This window comes from Perca flavescens, chromosome 15 (assembly GCF_004354835.1).
Source record: "Perca flavescens isolate YP-PL-M2 chromosome 15, PFLA_1.0, whole genome shotgun sequence".
Lineage (NCBI taxonomy): Eukaryota > Metazoa > Chordata > Actinopteri > Perciformes > Percidae > Perca > Perca flavescens.
Window position 1 is genome coordinate 29,059,169 of NC_041345.1, and position 21,030 is coordinate 29,080,198.

The window sequence follows — 21,030 nt, forward strand, 5'->3', positions numbered from 1 at the left end:
CAGAGTGACTCAGTCGGCCCTCTGCTGTTCAAAGCAGCAAACAAGAATCTGTGTGTGTGTGTGTGTGTGTGTGTGTGTGTGTGTGTGTGTGTGTGTGTGTGTGTGTGTGTGTGTGTGTGTGTGTGTGTGTGTGTGTGTGTGTGTGTGTGTGTGTGTGTGTGTGTGTGTGTGTGTGTGTGTGTGTTAGAGACGGGCCCCTTTCCTTGCTGCTTCCTTATAGGCTGCTGTTGGTCCCGCCCTGTTCCTTGTCGATTCAAAACAAAGTGGAGACTGATGACACACACCCCCACCCACTAGACAAAGCAGGAACTCCCTCCTTTTCCTCCCGTCTTCCTCCTTCTCCCCCATTTTGTTTTTTAACAGGGGGAGAGCACAGAGGGCCCGTCCGTCGTCCACTTTCCATTCACTCGGTCCAGGAACTAAAGCTGCTTTAAAAAAGAAGGGAAAGAAAACAATGCAAAGACGTTTGATTGTTTTGACACGAGCAGAAATGTGTTCCTGTTAAGGGAATGAATGACACCAGTGTGTGTGTTTTTCTAATAATCAAGACATCTGACAGAATCCCCTACCCCCTAAATAATATTACATAATATTACTGTAATATATTTATAAGAGTCCTTATAGAATGTGAGAGAGGTTATTAGAAAAATTAGCATATGATTACACATGATTTGTTAAATTAATGGTCAGTTATTTGTCAGGATTTTATACAACGCTTACTGTGCAGAATCTGCCTCTATATTAATGAAAGGGTTATTAAACATCATCATTAGAGGCTTAATATTGTCGACAGACCAGTCAGTAAAATGTTGACATGAGATGTGTAACCTCAAATGTCGCTTTGATTTCTCGATCCAAACTATTTTTGTTCCAGCTCTGACCAATCACTGCCACGTTCAAAAGCCCATTCTGCAGCTTCTTAAACATCAGAAAGGTGAATTGGTTAGAATTTCTCTTTAGTTTTCTTTTTAATTATTATTAGGTGAGAATTCAAATATTTATTTAGAAACCAAAAAAGACATAAATTCATTAAAACCGGTCACTTACTTTAACATATCAAGCACATATTAGTTATTAATGTTCTCTTTATTTTTTTATTCCCGCAAATTTGTGTCAATATGGGTCAGACAATCCTAAATGAATAGCCTACTTTTTTTTGTTTTGTTTAATGAATAATCATTTGATTTTAGGAATACGTATGAATGATTTATTTTCAGCTTTACATGCTATTCATAAAAAAAAAACTTTTAATGTTACTTATGTGTTAACAAAAACCTACCAATTATTGTTATTTTAACAATTGGAATGTTTAAAAGACCGAAAGGAAGCAAACTTTATTTCTCAGGATAAAGTTTGCTTTCTTTTGGTATTTTTAAACATGCCATTTTTTTAAAAAAAACAGTGTTTTGAATTAAATATGCAATCATGTGTTTTTGTCCTGATATGTGGGCTAATACTATTGGAACTGCACTCAGAAGAAACTTGTAATTATACTTGCTTAAGGAGTCTGCTGCTGTCGTTTAGCCTACTTAATATTTCAGTTTTTAATCCTAAAGTAGTGTCTTTTCTGTGAGAAGTATTCCTAGTTCTTAGAGAAAAATATATTTTTCTAAGGCTGAGCCTCGGTTGTCTTGCAACACATAAAACATAGTTCTTCACTTTGTTTTAAAGAGTTTTTAATTGCAAGCCGAGGAAATGTCCTTTTATGTATTTGTTCCATAGCATAAACATAAACAGGCTAGTAATAATAAAATAATAAATATTTGGCATGTTGTTTGCTAAAATACTGTTCCTATTTCCTTTTATTTTCTAAAATGTGTTAACCCTAACCCTGTCCAAATGAACTCACGCCAAACTGCTCACCTCGTTGCTTAAATTAAAAAAGTAGGTTGGCTTTATTAACCTACCTTCAAATCATCTCGTCCTAAACGTTTCCTCTCATTAAAGACCCCAAATGATAAGCTATAGGGCCTACCCTCTTAAATTGTAAAAAAAAAAAAAAAAATGTAACGTGCAGGGCTCTGCCCTCCGCCGCCATGTTGCGTTCTCTTTGTCAGAGCTGAGCTGAAGCAGGGTCTCATTTTTTCTAACATACAGAGACAGATTATTAGCCTTCACATTTGACTTGAGAACGTGGCACTATATTGTTTTTTAATGTAGCCTATTTTTTAGCAATTTTCTTTATTTTTGGAACAGACTCCCGTTTGACTTTTGTGCCACATCACAGCCTGTGAATTGGAAACAAATGTCTCCCAACGACTTCGGGGTTGAATTGGACAACCCGTCGTTTGCTACGTGAAGTGTTCATATAGGAACCTGTTTACTGCGCAGGCTGTAGTACCTGGCCGGCTCAGGAAGCGGCGCGGGGGATGTTAGGGAAGAGAACTGCCCGACACTTTCCACGGAAATCTGTTGTTCTTCCGTCCCCGCCGCCAAACTCCAACACGTTGTAGCCTATATTTCATGGCACATATGGCTACGCGATCTATAGTATAACCCTCCTCCTCCTCTCCTTCGTCCCTCTCCCCTCGCGCAGGGCTGTGCAGCCCGGCCCCTCCCCTCCCGTCCCATCCCTCGCGCCGCTGTAGTAACTCCCGAGTAGTTTTTACGCACTTTGTGAATGGAGGGACGCGCTCATGCTCCTCTGCTCTCCGCTACGCGTGCACGCGCGGAGAGAAAGGCAGAGTGGGTGCGCGTGTCCAGAGATGATTAAAGAGACTTTGTATGTGGGCTGTAATACGAGCTGTGCTCGCTTCTCCTTCCCACAGCTTCTATTTCAGTTGGTTCTAGTTGTGTGTGTCTACGTGACGCGCGTGTCTGTGCGCGCACACGGAGGGAGGTGTGTCAGCTTCAACGGGGTGCCTTTTCTTGTGTTGGCAGACTCTGGCACAGGAGATGCAGCTGCACTTAAATATTCTATCTATCTATCTATCTATCTATCTATCCCCCATGTCTCCTGCCAAACAGCTGTGAGATGAAACAGCTGGCTCTGATGAAGCCATTATTGTGCTGTTGTATATAGGAGCCACAGGCTGCACCAGCCCACGTCCATGTGCATGGAATGGCGCATGTGGACAGACCGCCCTCCTCCTCCTCCTCTGATGTGCTGCATGTGCTCTGTTCTGCTCTGTTCTTCGCTATAATGTGACTGCACACTCATGTAGTAAATGGGCGTTGGTCAAGATGGCTGCCTGCTAGCTCTCACATGGGGAGAGAGAGAGAGAGAGAGAGAGAGAGAATCATGGGAACGTTCAGACCAAACAGGCACGGAAAGTAAAGACTGGACTTACTGAGCCTTTCTTTCTTTTCTTTCTCCTGAGGGAGGCTCCCTCTTATCATTCTGTTATCACATGTGTGTTTCCTCCCATTTCCGTGGCGTCCTTCACCGCAGCAGCGACATCATCAGACGTGTTTTCAGTTCGGCCTGGAAGTTGAAGGCCGAACTGCACCAACGCCGTGAGTTCGGCCTTTACTTTAAGGGGTAAATGTTGTCCTCTAACGCACCACCAACGGCTCCCCTCAGTGAACCTGCTTTCAGCCCATCATTTCATCGGTTCTTCCAGTGCTAGTTAGTGAGCTGGCCATCACCACCGAGGGGGTCAGGTATCGCCACAGGCCTCTGAGCTGCAGCCGCCCAATAACATCCCAGTATAAGCCTAACGCAGCCTACTAACGCCACTAAACCAACAGTGAGGTGGAAGCTGCGTACGTTTCAGTATTTAAACGATGACCAAGAAGTCGCTGTGATTCCATAACTGCCGATTGGCGGAGCAACTTCCACCTTCTCAAAATGGAGATCCCGCTGCTCCAAAATGGAGGCCTGCCCGCACGAGCTGCTGCAAGCGGGGTCAGAGTGGAGAACAGAGCGTGAACTTTGACCCATACTGTTGCACCCCCCACCCTCCTCTCTATACCACAAATGAATTTCAGACCCGACCCCCCTCTCTCTCTAACATGCCGCACATCTTATTTTAAACCTTTTGTACAGCTAGAGGTTGTTTTTTTTTAACTAAGTCCCAGGACACAATTTTGAGATTTATGTGTTGTCTATTTTTTTCTACTCTACAATTTTGTGTGTGTGTCTTAAAGAGTCTGTAAACCCAAAAGCAGCATTCATCCATATTATCAGGGGTGTTTTTAGAAACGGTTACAATATTTCTCAGACACGCTGTGTATTCACCTGATGTGACTGTGGTGAGAGCATCAATATTAACCGTCATCGTTAATAAAATAATGTATTTATTATAATTAAATATATATTACACGTTTTCAAAGAAAAAAATAACCTTTTGCGCTAGACTATTTAGGCCATAGTGAACAATTTTCAGCCTTTTCTCTATCTCATTTTCTCCTTTTTTTTCTTTCTCAAAAACATATGAAGAACTGTAAAGGGAAGGTAATGCGGTAATAATAATTAGGAACACACACATACATACATACATACATACATACATACATACATACATACATAAATACATAAATATTGTATACTTGAGAGCCTTTGCTATCAGCTAGCTCTCACCGGTGGCTTCATTATTACATTTTGATTGGAAAAGATTCGCCCTTCAGTTGGGTTTATGATGACCCTTCCCTTATAAATCGGCACCAATCAGGGAGTGATGAACGCAATAAAAAAAACACAATATTGAAATCCCTTTTATTTAACACGATTCCTCATTGACTTTTGAAAAGCTGTTGCATTTATTAGGGGTGGGAATCACCAGAGGCCTCACGATACGATATCATCCCGATACTTATGTCCCAATACGATATTATTGCGATTTTAAAGATATTGCAATATTCTGCGATATATTGCAATATTTTACCTTTTTTTACAACTTCAGATTTTTCCCAATTTCAAATGATGTCCCAAAAGGACAATTTTGTCAACATCTGTTGTATCTAAAAATATACATTTCTCTGTTTGTTCATCACACTTCAGTTTTATTGGTGCAAAATGTGATTGTCAAGCAGACAAACTGACCAACACATATATCATACAAGATCGATACTTGGCGTCTGTGTATCGATACAGTATTGCCACGAAAAATATCGCGATACTATGCTGTATCGATTTTTTCCTCCACCCCTAGCATTTATTTAAGTTAGAAAATTTGTCATCTTTTCATTCAGAACACAAGGCAAAACAAGAGTTGACTTGCAAAACGTAATGTGCAAAACTAATCGCTTTTCCTCGATTACTCCGTTTTTGGGACCGTTAATGGGCGAAATCGCTATCTCAATAAGTAATAGTAATAATCCTAACTGGGCTGACCACCCACAGGCCAGGGTTTTGTTTCCATATCTGTGTGGTGACTTATGATGTGGGGTAGGTCTGCATGATAAATCGTTATAAAATCGCGATCTCGATTCACCCCTGTTTGCAATTTAATTTTTAAATGACTTTGATTTAAAAAGAAAAAAAGTTAAAGAGTGTGCTAAGAAATCATTGTGTTTTTGATACTGTACTTAAATTGGCAATTGACAAACTCAATTTCTCTAGAGACTGAAGCTGTAGCTGCAGCTTGTTGATTGACACAATTTAATTATGTAAAAACATGTTCAACGAGCCCAGGAACTACAGGTGGAAATTAGCAATTGTTGCTATAACCTGGCCCAAGACATATTCTCTTGTTTAACAAGTTTAATGTTTATTTTTGCATTGTCCCTGTTTCAAATAAATTAACTTCCATTCCAGATAGAGCCTGTATCAGGGCCATATTTAGTTCAATGGGTTATATGTCCCTATTTTTGGTAGCCTACTGTACTTAAATGATCAGTATTTACTTTATTTTCTTTATTCATTGAAGCCTCCATGTTTACAGGCTTGTAGTGATGCGATGTGTTATAGGTGCCAAAAAAAATCTATTTTTTGTACTGCCAATTTGTTTTGTTTTGTCATGGTTGTCATGTGTGCAATAAACATTACACTTCGTGAGGAAAAAAATCGTGGCAGAGAATCGTGATATCAATTCTAAGCTAAAAAAATCGTGATTCATATTTTCCCCCGAATCGTGCAGGCCTAATGTCCTGGTGGTCCTCCCCCAGAAAATGTTGAGTGTTAAACACTTAATTTCCTGCATTCAGGTGAATTTTTATGCACCTATTTCTACCTTTTTCTGAGTCCATTCATGCTGGAAATATCTTTATGTAAAGGGAAAGATAGGGGACAATTCAAAATGGAATATATTGCAGTAAGGCTCTCAGGCATTCTGTATTGCTTTCAACTATTTATTCTCCTGTAGATCGGCTTTTCTAATTATATCTGAGTCAGCACACATGTAGCCTAGGCATCATTTACTCCTCACTCCAATTTTGCGTCTTTTGTTGGGGAAGTAACCTCCTTAAATGTGCATATGACAATTCACCTAATTTTAATGAATTATTAAAGCACCAGACTGTAATATTTCAGATGTGTTTGAGCAAGAGTTCTGCTCAGGTTCCTAAACGTTGTGTTGATGGCATCAGTGTACTAGACTGATTTGGCTATTACTCCTCCCGAAAACTTCACCTTTCAAAAAAATAAACGGAACAAATTTACCGTTTTTACCATGAGTTCTACAACGTGTAATGTAAGAACTCTTGAGTGCCTTGGAAAATACTTGTTTTTCGTAATTTGCATTAGCCATTCTGGGGCTTTTTTAAATTCTATTCTAGAGAGAGGGCGAGAGATCCGATAAAACGCCCAGGCCTAACGACGCCTCTTACTGGCTGGGACATCAGCTGTCAGACATCACTGATCCAGCACGTCTCGGCCCTGTGTGATTCCGTGTGGATTGGCCCTTTTTAAAAACACACTTGTCTCTTCCCTCACAGTTCTTTTTCATACATCCGTTCTCATACAGTTCCACATATTCACAGCTGGCAGTCCACACTCTCCTCCACTGACTGACGCGCTCTGCACCGGTGAACCAGCATGGAACCTGTCCTCCAGCGTCAGTGCCTCCTCCTCCTCCTCGCTGGTACTTCCTCCTCTTCCTCTATTCTCCCGCCTCCCACACTCTCTCTCTCTCTCTCCTCTTTTCTCCTCCTGCCTGTGCTGCCTATTTACAGCTCTCGTGTTACATCCATTGGGACTTTGTCTCCAGCCTTCAATGTGAGCATGCAGCAGAGCCCAAGTTTATGGAGATGAGAGAGCTGAGACACGGTTGGACACATTTTGCAATTACAATGGACATTTTTTTTTTTTTTTTAAATCGTGTTTCCTCCATAAATGTTGTGCAAGGTTCCAAAAGAAACGGTTTCCTTTTAACTACTGAGTATTCAGGAGGGGGCGCAACAGGATCACCTTATAAAACTAGTCAGCCCCCTGTTCCTCTGGGTGGTCTGTAGTGGTGTATCATTGCTGTTTCCGAAAGTAATTGCATCCAGGTTTTCTTCTAAACAGATGGGTGTGACTTAATTGTGAAACGGACTTGTTAATGGATGCTTTGCACCTGTATCACCCTCAGCTTTTCTTTACCTGAACTCAGCTCTCCTCCCTGATACTTATTCATGGGGTATCTAATTTAGCTGCTGAAAAGCTGGAAACCCCCCCTCAGTGATGATGGTGGTGATTGTTGGAAGGGTCAGTGGGTGGAGCTATGGAGGTATTTTGCTGGCTCGATGGGAAGACTGTTAGACGATAGGAATTTTGGCTTCTCACGAGGTTGGTATGCCGGCCGGATGACGGCGTTTGGTTGCCTCAGCCCACTTGTTCCTCGCCATTAGCAATAAAAAATTTATCTGTGATTTTATGCCAGCTAGATAGCTCTTATAAAATATTAACCCACTGCACTTTCTGTGCCTGAAGCGTTGGCTTCATGCTAGGGGGACATTTGAGAGGAAGCTGCATTGCGAGGGCATTGTAACGATAGCAGGCAATGGCTGTTGCTGCGCACCCGGCTCTCTGTATGCCATATTCAGGGGCCTTGCAAACAGTTGTTACACGTGAGGACCAGAGCAGTAGAAAATGTTGGTCGCATAACCATCTTTTAACTGCTTCCTATAAAAGGGCAGTTTCCCCCCCACGCCAGGTTTAGAAAGAACAGTTGAACATGTTGGGTAACATTCGCTTTCCTGCCGAGAGTAAAGACAAAAAGACTGATGCCACTCTCGTGTCTGTCTGGGAAGGTTATAGACAGGCAGCAGCTTGGTTAGCTTAGCACAAAGACCAGAGACCGGGGAAACGGCGAGCCCGGCTCCGTCCAAAGGCAACACTTCTAAAGCTCACTCATCACTATTTTATATTTTGTTTAATCTGTACAAAAAGGGAAAAAAAGTGTGTCAAGAAAATAGTCCAGCACATCATCCCCCCCTGTAAAATGGCAAACTGTCATTTTTACACTTTTACACGGGCCAGGCCGGAGACGCCCTAAACCACCCAGCGTTCTTTCACTTTGTTTATTGAGTCTGTGATGCTGATTTGTTTACTGTGGTTTTTCACTGTGTTTGCTGGCGAGGTCACTTGAGACCCTAACAGACGGCAGCCAATGCTCGGTGCAGTGAAACTGTGGATGAAAGGCTTTGCCGTGTATCGACGAGCACTTGTGTAGCAGTCAGTTGGAACAGTTTGTACGCGCTTTCCTTTTTACTGGGAGTGTCTGTATCGGTGTCAGAGTCGCGATGTATATTTGACTGAATATAAAGCCTGTTGTCTTACCTTATTTAACAATCATGAATGAATAAAGCAATTCCTCAAGTGAAAAAAAAAGATGCATTGTACAAATTCCCGTGCTTTTTCCGCACGTCTTTTCCTTGTACGGCAAGGACTCTCCAAACATGTCCTATCAATATTTATGCATATTTACCCGATTGAGCACATGGAAATAGTAGTAAATATCTAACATCTGGGTATGAATACGCTCTGCTTTAAAAGGTGTCAGTCAAACCCTTCAAACATGCCTTTTTCTGGCATTGCAAATTCCCACTGGGAGTGGTAAAATACTTCCAGCACATACACATTATCCATCAATTTCATAGTCTTATTTGATCTAGGACTTTGGATGACTATGAATGGCATCATGCCCACATTACTGTGTGTCTGTGTGTGTGTTTGTGTGTGTGTGTGTATTGCTTCGCTAGACAGCCGGGAACAGTTTTCATAGACTTTTCAGCTCGTAATCTGTATCTGTCTGACTCTGTCGCAGATGTAATCAGCTTAAAACAAGCACTGATAACCATACTGTAACACACACACACACACACACACACACACACACACACACACAGACGCTAGCAGAACTTGGACTCAGGTAAATGTGAGGATATCCACAGAGGTAGATTCTTAACTGCTGATGTAGGTAATTGAACATGTAAATATGCAAGTAGTGACTGTTTAAACAAATATGTAAATAGTAAACTGTATAAACATTGTAAATACATTTTTGTAAATTAACTCGGAATATAGTTATAATTTGTAAATCTTGCATTTATCATGTCAGTTGTTACTTTCACATAAATCAAGTGAAAAAGCGCTGTCCCCAGTCTGTCTGTGTGCCAACCACAGACTGTAGCCTATATAAAAGGGTGCCGACATCGATCTACTGACGGGTGGCAGGACCTGTGCAGGAGATAAAGATGGATTTAACCCTCTAAAGTCGACGCTGTCGTATACTACATAAAAACTATGTGGTATAATGTAATATTCAAAATCTACAGAGCAATACAGTGTGGAGACTTCCTTTTGTTTTTGTTAAGAAGCAGAGAAATGCGCCGTTTCAACAAGGTCCTCTAACAACTATAGGCCATCCAGAAGCTTTTTTTTTTTTTTTTTTTTTATCCATCGTGGAATTACAGTGTCTGTTTAACATAAATAAATAATTATCAATCCAAAAATCAACTCCCAAATCTCCGTCTGTTTGTAGCTTTGATAGCCGTTAGCTCAAAGCTTTCCAGGGATATGTTTGTTGTCTTTGTAGCCCGTTCCAGAAGTTTGGTAATCCGGCCCGGGAATGCAGTGACCTTTCGGAGACTCTTGACGAGTAATTCCAGAGCGATAAATCTACGACTTGAACGGCTATTCAGTCGACACCAAAGTTGTTTTATACCCGTTGTGGTTTGAGCGGCACACGCTTCTTAGAGAGTGTCTTCGCGGAGGCATTCATGGTGTTGGACTCAGTTGTTCACACAACAAAAAGTGAACGAGGTAGTTGTGTGAAGAATAAAATAACCGTGGTTTTAAAGGGAAGTTGAAACCCATCGTACGGCAACATCTTTGCCCAGCTGGCCAATCGTTGCGTGACGTGGGCGTTACAAAATTTGTTGGAAAGAGCCCCCAATTTCAACATAAGTTGTAGGGGAGGGGGTTTGTTCTGTTAAGCACCATTTCAGAACAAAGATTTGCGACGAGATGGGTTGAAACTTGTATCCTCTCCATGGCAACAACTCTTTGTACTTCCTTCTGACTGTCAAGCTTTTTTTTGTAATACCTGTAATACCTGAGAGAAGTTCTCAACTGATCGAAAGGGCTCAGCATGTGTTGCTATTGGGAAGGTTCTTGTTCTTTTAGGCGTCACTGTGCAACAACCTACTGTATGTCTTGTGTGAGTTACACTTGCGGGTGCAATTAGACTTGCAACAGCACCTAGTCTAGAAGTGTAATTTGCAATTAGCTCCATTTCTCTATGTTGCTGTAGCAATGAGTGTACGCCACTCTCATTAGGTAGACAAGTGACTCTCTAAAAAGGAGACAATGTCACACATGTAGTGCACAATGGTAGATTAGTCCGTTTGGTGAACTACTGGAGATATTCGGTTTGGTGTAGATGAGGACTGGTGCCTAGGTGGAGCATGCAGGAGGAGAACATGACTTAGATTACACCACGGTCGCATAGCCAGTTCCTAAGTTGGTCATAAACAACCAAGTCTCTTGTCGTTCTTTCAAAATGTGTCTGACGATTTTGGCGTTGGCCCCTTACCGACGGAGGTTTCCCGAATCTCGTCATCTCTCCAGACGTTTTCTTTGGCGTCTTCGTGTAAATCATCGTTCTTCTTCTTCTTCACCCTCGGACGTTTGTTTTCTTCTGGTTTTTGAGCCCATGAGAGAAACCTCTTGAACACGCCCACCCGCTCGCGGTGAATTCTCCGGACAATGAGCTGCTGTTTTCACACATGACTCGGTCAGACATTACACAGACGGTTTACTGGGGAGCCGGCAGGGTAAAGACCATTTCATGTTTGGTTCAACTAATTCAGACATTTGCGTTCTCCCATACAGCTCCTCCAGGTAATGTCAGGGTTGCAGTGCATGTGTGGAAGGGGATATTGACGGTTTGCCTTTTAAAGTGTATATAGCTTTGCGTGTGAAATTTGAAGGACAAGTCCTCACACAGACATGCATCTCTGTGGTCCAGAGGCCCCCCTCTATCTGGTTTAAAGAGCTCTAACCCTTGGCCGTCACCATCATGTAGCTAAAAGATGTAGGCAAAGAGGTTATACATTTTAAAAAAGATAACAGAGGAGTGAACCAGCGCGTAAACAAATATGAAGCTTGTTGTTGCTCTGTTGTCCATACGCCCGCCCATCCATCTTCTTTGCCCGCCCATTCCTAACCTGTTGCCATGGTTTCAGCCAATGGGATAGGCTGTGGGTTGGCAGGCGGCGATTGTAGGGGTCAAACAAGTTCGCTGTTGGTGGCTTGATGGGGGTTGGGTGTGGGTGGGGGCATTGGAGAGGATAATGGGGGGGTTGATGTGTTGATAAGGTGGGATTTTTGCATGCGTGGGCGCGATGAAGGTTTTAATGTGTACGGTATAAGTTGTGGAGGCATGGAGAACAGGACTGTTTTTGAATGTGTGTTTGGCAGGTTGGGGGACGGAGTTAGTGATTATAGCTGAGCATTGATCAAGGATCAAAGGACTTTTCCATTTTTGCGGATGGGGACGCCAGGTATTTTGGAGGCACAAAAGACTATTCATCCGTGCTGGAGCCTCCTGGGTGTTTGGGTGGGGTTTGGTATGGGGGGTGGAGATGGGGGTTGGTTGTTGTCGGCGTTTGGGCCAATACCGCACAGTTGGGTGGAGTGCGGGGGTAGAATAAAGAGTGGTAAAGATGGAACACTGCACTGTTGCAAACTGCTTCAGTAAAGAAGACCAAGGGTCAAAGGTGCAGCACTAATGCAACAGATGGAAAAATGGTCTTGTAGGGATGGGTTTTAAGATGTGTTACAGTCTGTTCTTGAGTCATTTAGTTTCAACTCTGTTCCAAGCACCTAGACACTAGAATTTTATGTGGGATGAACACAAAGGAAAAGAAAATTGTCGTGGTTTCTTTTATCTGCACTACTTTCAGTAAGACAACTTAGATTTGTAGTGTAGATATAAAGCAATTCAAAATAAATGCTGTAAAATCTGTTAATTTATCAGAAGGAGAAAGAAAATTGGATTGAAAAGCAGAATTGATGATAAAACCACGGTTGACAAAATCCTCTCTCCACTGAACAATACCAAAGAGATCACAAGCATCGAAACCCAAGAAGGTCACAAGAGAACGAAGGAGTGCTTTGTGTTCCTGATGTATTGAATGCTAAAGGGGAGGAGGGTCATTACTGTGGACGCCCAAATGCAACAGTGAAGCAGTTAAGGACAAGACACAGCCAAGAAAACGTACACACATACATTGCGACAGCAAGCATGCATAACCAAACCTGCTCATACATAGACACACAAAAAATGGATACAAACATGATAACTGGCAAAAATACAGGATTCTAATACTCAAATGCTATCGCGCACATGCACAACTGCCACCCTTCTATTCAGCGGACTACCCTTCCCCCACTGAGTGTGTGGGTGGTTGAGCAGGATGCTGTCCCACTACTTGCTGTTGATTCACTGGTTAACTCCAACAACTGGAGACAGGAAACCCCGTTGGAAATTGCGGTCCCCCCCGCTTACCTACAGAGATGTTTTTGTGGTTATGTCAGAATTGGAACAAGACGTTGCTAGCAGTTTATCTGGGTTCAAAGAGCTAGTGGTACGGATGGCGGAGGGATATCAGGACCTCATGGGCAACGTGTCGGGATGATACAAGATATATCTCCCTGAGAAAGACACATAATTGCCACCTGATTTGCTCATACTCAGCTCCTCCATCTGTGAGCAGTTATAAATGGAAAGGTTTGTCTCAATTTGGGCCTGAACACTAAAGAGATTGTGATCCAAGTGAACATCTTGCTGGCCTTGACCATTGATGTCTTCTGGAGAAATGTGTATGTTTATTAGCTGAAAATCCTGATTACTGAAGTGTTGCACTCATTCAAAGTCAGATGCTAGGATAGGTGCTACTGTATGTATAAAGTGTCCTATTTTTGCCAAAGGTGTCTTCTCTTGACCATAATTGAATTTTTGTTGATGGAACTTATTGTGTCTTTGTACCAGAAAGGAGCATCTAGTTTTTGTTAAAGGTCCTATGACATGCTGCTTTTTGGATGCTTTTATATAGGCCTTAGTGGTCCCCTAATACTGTATCTGAAGTCTCTTTTATATAGACCTTAGTGGTCCCCTAATACTGTATGTGAAGTCTCTTTTATATAGACCTTAGTGGTCCCCTAATACTGTATCTGAAGTCTCTTTTATATAGACCTTAGTGGTCCCCTAATACTGTATCTGAAGTCTCTTTTATATAGACCTTAGTGGTCCCCTAATACTGTATCTGAAGTCTCTTTCCTGAAATTCAGCCTTGGTGCAGAATTACAGCCACTACAGCCAGTCCCACAATGAGCTTTCCTTAGGATGTGCCATTTTATGTGTCTGTACCTTTAAATGCTATTGAGGAGGAGAGAGGTGGGGGGCAAAGTGGAGGGTGGGGGTGTGGCCTTGACCAACTGCCATGCTTCCTTTGTTTTAAAGCCATGATGTATCTCTCTCTCTCATGGGTGGGCCAAATTCTCTGGGCGTGAAAAGCAGAGAAAGGGGAGGTAACCTTTCCCCTTATGACGTCATAAAGGGAAGATTCCAGATCAGCCCATCTGAGCTTTCATTTTCTCAAAGGCAGAGCAGGATACCCAGGGCTCGGTTTATACCTATCACCATTTCTAGCCACTGGGGGACCATAGGCAGGCTGGGGGAACAAATATTAATGTTAAAAAACCTCATAAAGTGAAATTTTTATGCCATGGGAATAAAAATAAAAAGTGCAGTGTAGTCTGTTAATTGACACATTGTACAGATGAAGTACGTAGTCAGTGCTGTTTCAATCTGGGGTGAAAATTCTGCGAAATTGTTGCTTTTCTGGAGCGTTGATCATCATCCTTTGCAACATTTTCCTAACTGACCAAGAAAAGTTAAACAAAAAAATTAAAGCAACATTTCAGTACTCTGTTCTAATGATGTCAACACACAAAAAAAACATGTTTGACACACCATCTTTGATGTGTATGGAGCTACAGTTGCAGACTGTGTGAACAGTGACCAAGTGACCCAAGACGAATGTAGTCTGATTGTGTTCGGTGCCCCGTGTCATACACAGGGCTTGTGTGGAAGTGGTGTAAACCTCTCCAGTTGAACCAGTCAGAGCTGATGGATGGAGAGTTCGTACGCCATTTTTATTTAGTGTGTGTATCAAAGAAAGTCCGTTCGGACTACGGCTGCACAATAAAAACATTTTATTTATTGTCATTGCAATAGAGTAACTGGCACGATAAACACAGCACGATAGGCTGGGCGATAATCAACAATGTTACCACATATCGCATATTTACCTCTTTATGATGCTGCCCTGCTTCAGACAGACTCTCTCTTCCTCTCTCCACCCCTTTGTCTCTCAAGAGACTTCGTTCAGTGGCCTCACATCCCCAAACCCGACCTGCCATCAGTGTCCGGTTTCAACACCCACGCACAGTACTCCTAATGTGCACTCAGTTGATATGCTGTGTTTCTTGATTCCTTACATCATACGCCTTATTTCTATATCTTGAGTCCAAGTAGTTTAAGACACTTTTCTTTCTGTTTGCCGATGATTTAACTCACTAATGTCATCTCCTTCTTCTTCTCTCCTCAGGACCAGGAAACTGCAGATCAGAAACATTCCACCTCACCTGCAGTGGGAGGTTAGTGCCCATTTCCTCTATTATTGTTGTCGCTGGTGTCATTTACGGTCTTGTTTCTGTGACTTGAAACTGCCAGCAACCAGTGAACATTAGGTGAAATTATATATTTTTTCTCTTTGTGTAAAGGCTCAAAAAAAAAAAAAAACAAAGCTGTCAGGCTTTTCATCAGCCAATCAGAAAAGCTAAGCAATGTCTCCAAAAACGGGTAACACCTCAACAGGGACCTTCTAACTTCTGTCCATACCGAGACAGTCAATAACACAGCCAGACAGGTTTCCACTTAGCAAACATAGTTTTTTTGTGTGAGTGTAAGGTCCCAATCACACTTTTTTAAAGCATTGTATCTAGCCTGACATCGCCAGGAAACCTCTGTTAATTTTTGATTTTTCAGATTGGATAGACCTACAACCAATCAGAGCAACAAAACGTGACAAAGGCGCTTAGCAACGGACACATGAAAACAAACTGCAGCATGCAGAGATGAGCTGTGATGGTGTAGCATCAATCATCATATATGAGTGTTGCCGGGTTTTTTTTGGAATTTGAAAGTAGTACTTCAACAGAATGCTGCAGCCATCTTGGTTGTTTTCGAAAATGCCTCAACGGCGCTTCTCTTTACTAAGCTAGGTTTATGCTCGCCGTAGTGTCACCGGAGCAAGGTTGCTCGAGCCAGAAGACACATTGTCAAGTCTTCAGCGTAAAGCACAAAGACTCCCCCAGCTGGAAATCTGTCTCAACGGGAGGGGGACCAGGGGTATCTCTCGGCGCAAATAAAACATGAGCTCACACAGGGTTTGGCGCTAAGGTTTTTTTTTTTTTTCACTTGTCCGCTCAATTTTTACTGGCCCCTATACCATTTTTCTTTTTTAAAGGTATAGTGGAGGATTTTCCCGAATTTTAGAAAAGAACCGCCCTCTGTACTTTTTGAAAAAATGCACATGCGCAACACTCTGCCTGCTCCCGAGAGGGAACGCCTATTAAACGTGTGCACGAGAGTGCACTGTTTACAAGTTGCTGTCGGCATGGCTCATACAAGCCTACTTTCCAAAAGAAGATTTGCACTTTTTCACAAATTGAGATGTTTACCGTGTGTGCGCGGTGCGCGACTTGTGCCGGGGCTAGCATCGCTAATCATAGCTTACGTCAACTTTTACTAGCAGTGATTTTAAATGGATTTCTCCAAATAGCCAAACTTTACCTGTGGAGTAGAAACTTCACAACTGAGGCATCAGTGGGAAGCCCAACCTGTGCTTTTAGCGCACGCCAGCGTGTGAAATATTCTCCCAAAAGCTTCAATGCTTCAATGAATGGCTGAAACCGTAGCTCAAGCTCACCACACATACACACCGATATACACCTGAAAGCTCGGGACGTGCAACATATCACCAGAATGATTGACAACTAGGAGGACCAATAGTCTTGATGATCCACCCGGAAAAAGAAAATCCTCCACTATACCTTTAAGGGAAAAAGTTTGAAGGAAAACGGAAAAATAACCCACGTCAAAAAAGTGTAGGAAACAAACTTTCTTTACTCTACTTTGGAGGAAAAAACCTGTCAAAAGTGTTAAACATTAAAAAAACACTTCTAGTGCCATCTCAATTCTTGATTGGCCAACCGCCCGTTCAAATCAAATTATTATTAAACGATTTTACCCCATCAGGTAAGTGCGTTATTATATTTACTTGCCCGATGCTGCGTTTTACTTGCCCCGGTTCATCGGGCAACCCTTATTGTTGAACCCATGTGGCTACAGCTCCAATGTGTTTCTAAGCACAGATACAGCTAAAACATTTAGCTGAAAAAAACCTTAAATTCTTACCTGCAAATTTGGTTAGGTATAATTTTAGATGAATTTAACTAACTGATATATTAACACAATCCGCACATCGTAAGAACTATGTGAACTATGATAGAGCATCACCAGACCCTTAAGGGAAAATAGTCATTTTGTACTGCACGAACCCTCTGAAATATTACATATTTATGGTATTGCTTCACATATCAAAAAGTTATGAAATAATTTAAATTCTTCCAGAAGCCACCACTGTTCTTGTGGAGACCTGAACAGCTTGAATGTGTAGTTTATTAGTTTGAAAAGAGTCTTAACCCCCCACTAAGGTAGTCAAGAACAAACTGCTATGGGCAGCCGATGAACTGACAGTTAAGGCTAATTAATGCTTCTGCGTTAAATCTACCGTGGTTACGTACGTGGAGACACGGACCCTACGCCGTAGCCTGACAAGCACCTCTCAAAAAAATGGCCGTGGCTTGGTAATGTTGCATTTCCCCCCCCCCGACTCATTTCCTGGTTCTCCTTCTCCGTAAACAACATGAAATCAAGGAGAGGGTTAACTTTTCCTTGCTACAGATTCCAACACACACCAACGCACAACTTTAAACTTCCGTCCACTTGCATAGGCTACGGCGAGGAGCTCTGCGTGGACCTTCCGCAAGAAGCGTAAATCCTGCTTCGGACTTCAGATAATCAAGTGAAGTTTGTGAAGTGGAGGGAGAGGATTGAAGTAAGCACTTTGCGATATTCTGCAATCTGCCTGTAAAGGCCTTGTCAGGTCTGACTTTCGGCATAAAGCGGAGTCCCAGCAGCATCAGTATTGGAATGATAATCCTGGCAGCACTGGGCAGTGAGGCTGCCTCCTCCAATCTGACAATCTGCTCCAGTGTCTCGGATAGTGGGAGGATTGGCCTTTAAGGCTCCAAATGCCACCCGATCTGACCTCACTGCAAATATTTGCACCACTTAAGGTGTGGGGGTGTTTAGGGGTCATATTTGTATTAGCCTCAGTGGGCTAACGGTGAATCGTGGGGAACCACAAATCTAGGCGAGGGGGTATTTGATGGCTCAAACCAAAAACCACTCGCAGCTTTGTGTGGAAATGAATGGCTTTTAGTGCAAGCTGCAGGTTCCGGAAGCATAGTGCTGCCACGGCAGCAAACGAAAAACATATCCGTATCTCGTCATTACGTTACGTCTACGTCCTGCTACACCCTGCTACATGAATTACGTGAAAAGTTTACTGTATAAGATGTTTTTCACAGTATAAGAAGATATTTTCACGTTATTACAACATACAAACTTATCAAGTTATAACAAGAACATTTTCTTGTTATTAGAAGAACATTTTCTTGTTATTACAAAATACTATTACCACCTTATACATGGCAATATCAGTTAGAACGTGACACTTTTCACGTTATAACGTGATAATTGACGTGATACTTTTCACGTTATAGTAATGTGGTAATTTATCTTGTTAGAACATGAAACTCCTGTTTGAGTGAAAAGTAAAAAAGTTCAACTTCACGTTCTAACGTGTTAACTAGTATATTGTAATAACAAAGGGACATTTTCTTAAATATATCTTAGTCATAACTTGTTAAGTTTGTATGTGTAATAACGTGAAAATATCTACAAACTACCAAAAATAAAAAATGGGGCCTATCCCTGACAAGTTCCGACAAATACAGTTTGAAGTGCTATACAGTACACACTAGTAAATCATTAAACCAAAGGGATAAGAACAACACAAACCTCTAATCTTGCCAACATGCCCTCTGTGCACACAGTGCAGCCCTGTATAGCCGCATTATGCACAGCTCTATAGATGTGGAAGCAAAGACGGCGTAAGGATTTGGCTCTCGTGAGCAACTGAACTAGGTCTGTGCAATTAGTCGAAATTTTAATTGTGATTTTCGGCTCCTAATGATCGCCACAAAAAAAAAAAAAAAAAAAAAAATCGAGAAAAACTATTATTTTGCACATTACGTTTTGCAAAGCAAACTCTTATTTTGTCGGTGTTCTGAATGAAAAAAAAAAAAAAAAAAGTATAAGCAGGAAAAGAATCAGTTCAGGGTGTTTGGAAAGATTATTTATTTTCCATAATCGAGCAGCCCTAAACTGAACAACTAAATAGTGAGTTTAAATACTGAATGTATTGCACTAAAATATTTAACCTTGAAGAGCTGGTGTGCTTAGAAGTTGCCTCTTAAAGGCAAAACCAAAATTCAAGGTAAACTGTTCCCGCGTCACAACATTAAGGATCGAGCAGACCTCCGTCCAGTCAGCTTACGGTAAAAAACCAAAACCACATGAAGACATGCTTTCCTTGGATAAAACTGTGAGAGCACATCTCTCTGTCTCGCTGTTTTCACAGCTGGCTTCGCTTGGATCTCTGCTCGATCTATTCACTTCACATTAATCTGTTGATTCATCAAACAAGACTGAATGCAGAAGATGGGAATGTGGGAGGACCAGGAAGCTCACACAGAAGCACGAGTGTGTGTGTGTGTGTGTGTATGTGTGTGTCTGTCTGTCTGTGCTTGCACGTGCGTGCGCGTCATTTGAATATGTGCCAGATCACCTCCCTCCCTCTCTTCCCCTGCTCCTGCCATGTGTGTCCACAGGTGGGCTAAGTCTCTCTGTAAAACGGACTGAAACGGACTCTTGTGTTCCAATCAGGGCTGCGACTATCGGTTATTTTCTTGATTATTCGATTTGTTGTTTGGTCTATACAATGTCAGAAAATGCTGAAAAATTGTTTCCCAAAGCCCAAAATGACGTCCTCAAATGCCTTGTTTTGTAACAACTCCAAGATATTCACTTTACTGTCACAGAGGAGTAAGACACTAGAAAATATTCACATGTAACGATCTGGAATCAGAGAATTGTTATTTTTCATAAATAATAACTCAAACCAATTTTAATAGATTTATCAAAATACTTGGCGATTCATTTAATAGTTGTCAACTAATTGATTAATCTTTGCAGATCTAGTTGTAATACCTATACTACCGTACTATGTAGTTTGCCAGGAAAGGATTTAGTATTCCCCCAATCCATAATATGTCAAGTGCGGTATGCAAAAAAACAACAACCAGGATGTCCTACTGCATCCTGTCAGATTTTGCAAGTATGCAAGCCAGCATGCTTTTCTGGCTATTTTGACCCACAATCCTTTGCGCAGCATATATGAGCAAGAGGGTCAAAGTTCAAGGCGCAATGTTATGAAGAAGTAGTCTGTCCTAGTTGTATGCATACTGCATGCAACAGTACATACATTTTGTAACCGATCTATTAACGAATTTGATGGAAAACAGTAACTGTGAAATATAAAGTCTACTTGTGCTACATTGCGCGGGGATGGGGCTGTCATACAAATGGGCCGTTTCAGTGACACTCCCACCACCACACAACCCTGCTGGAAATCGCCCAGTTGCTTTTTTTTTTGGGTCTGAATGGGCCCTAAGTGGCAGCATGTAGCTTCCTTCAAACTCAGCGAAGACGGTTTTTACTCCTCAGTGACTCTTGGAGGTTTGCTGAACATCTGAAAGGTAGAATCTGTAACATGAAAATCAGGCAAAAATGTTAAAAGACCTCTCTTTCTGTGTGACAGGTGCTGGATGGTCTGTTGGCTCAGTGTGGAACCGTAGAGAACTGTGAACAAGGTAAGACTTCTGAGCTTTACTCTCACTTAACTTCAAGTCCATCTGATCTTGGTTTGTGCACACCACTGACATCTGCCATAAAAGGCCCCTTTCTACTATTAGAAGTTGAATAGTAAAGACCTTTTTTAAGCATTTTCCGTTCTTGCGGTGTTGTGGTTATATGGGGCCCTTTGCTGCCCTCAAGTGGTAGCAGGGGGATAATTGTGTCAAATGCTGCATTTCATTAGCGGTTCCACTTCCCCTCAGCTGTTGATATGTTAGGTTGCACGGACGCCACTTGGAGAGCAGAGTGACAGTGGGCGGGGCAGGGGTGGGGGATTAGAACAGAACACGCCCGCTGTTGGTCACTTTCAGCCCAAACTGTCAGGGATCGGGCTTAGTCCTACTGCTTCAAGTGTGCTTTATTTTCCATCTTATTATTTTATCCTCATTCTGTCTGTGCATGTCAAGCAATTTCCTTATTGTAATGCACTTTGGGCTGCATTTCTTGTACAAACGGTGCTGCTATACAAATATTATATATAAAATGTATTATT

General features: G+C 42.0%; 1 protein-coding gene across 1 annotated transcript in view; it reads left to right on the plus strand.

Annotated features, from left to right (window-relative positions):
* igf2bp1 (insulin-like growth factor 2 mRNA binding protein 1) overlaps positions 1-21,030 on the plus strand; it is a 57,466-nt gene that overhangs the window by 25,866 nt on the left and 10,570 nt on the right. Inside the window, 2 exon segments of the mRNA XM_028600046.1 lie at positions 14,980-15,028; positions 20,443-20,494. Of these exon segments, the coding sequence (XP_028455847.1) occupies positions 14,980-15,028; positions 20,443-20,494 (101 nt within the window).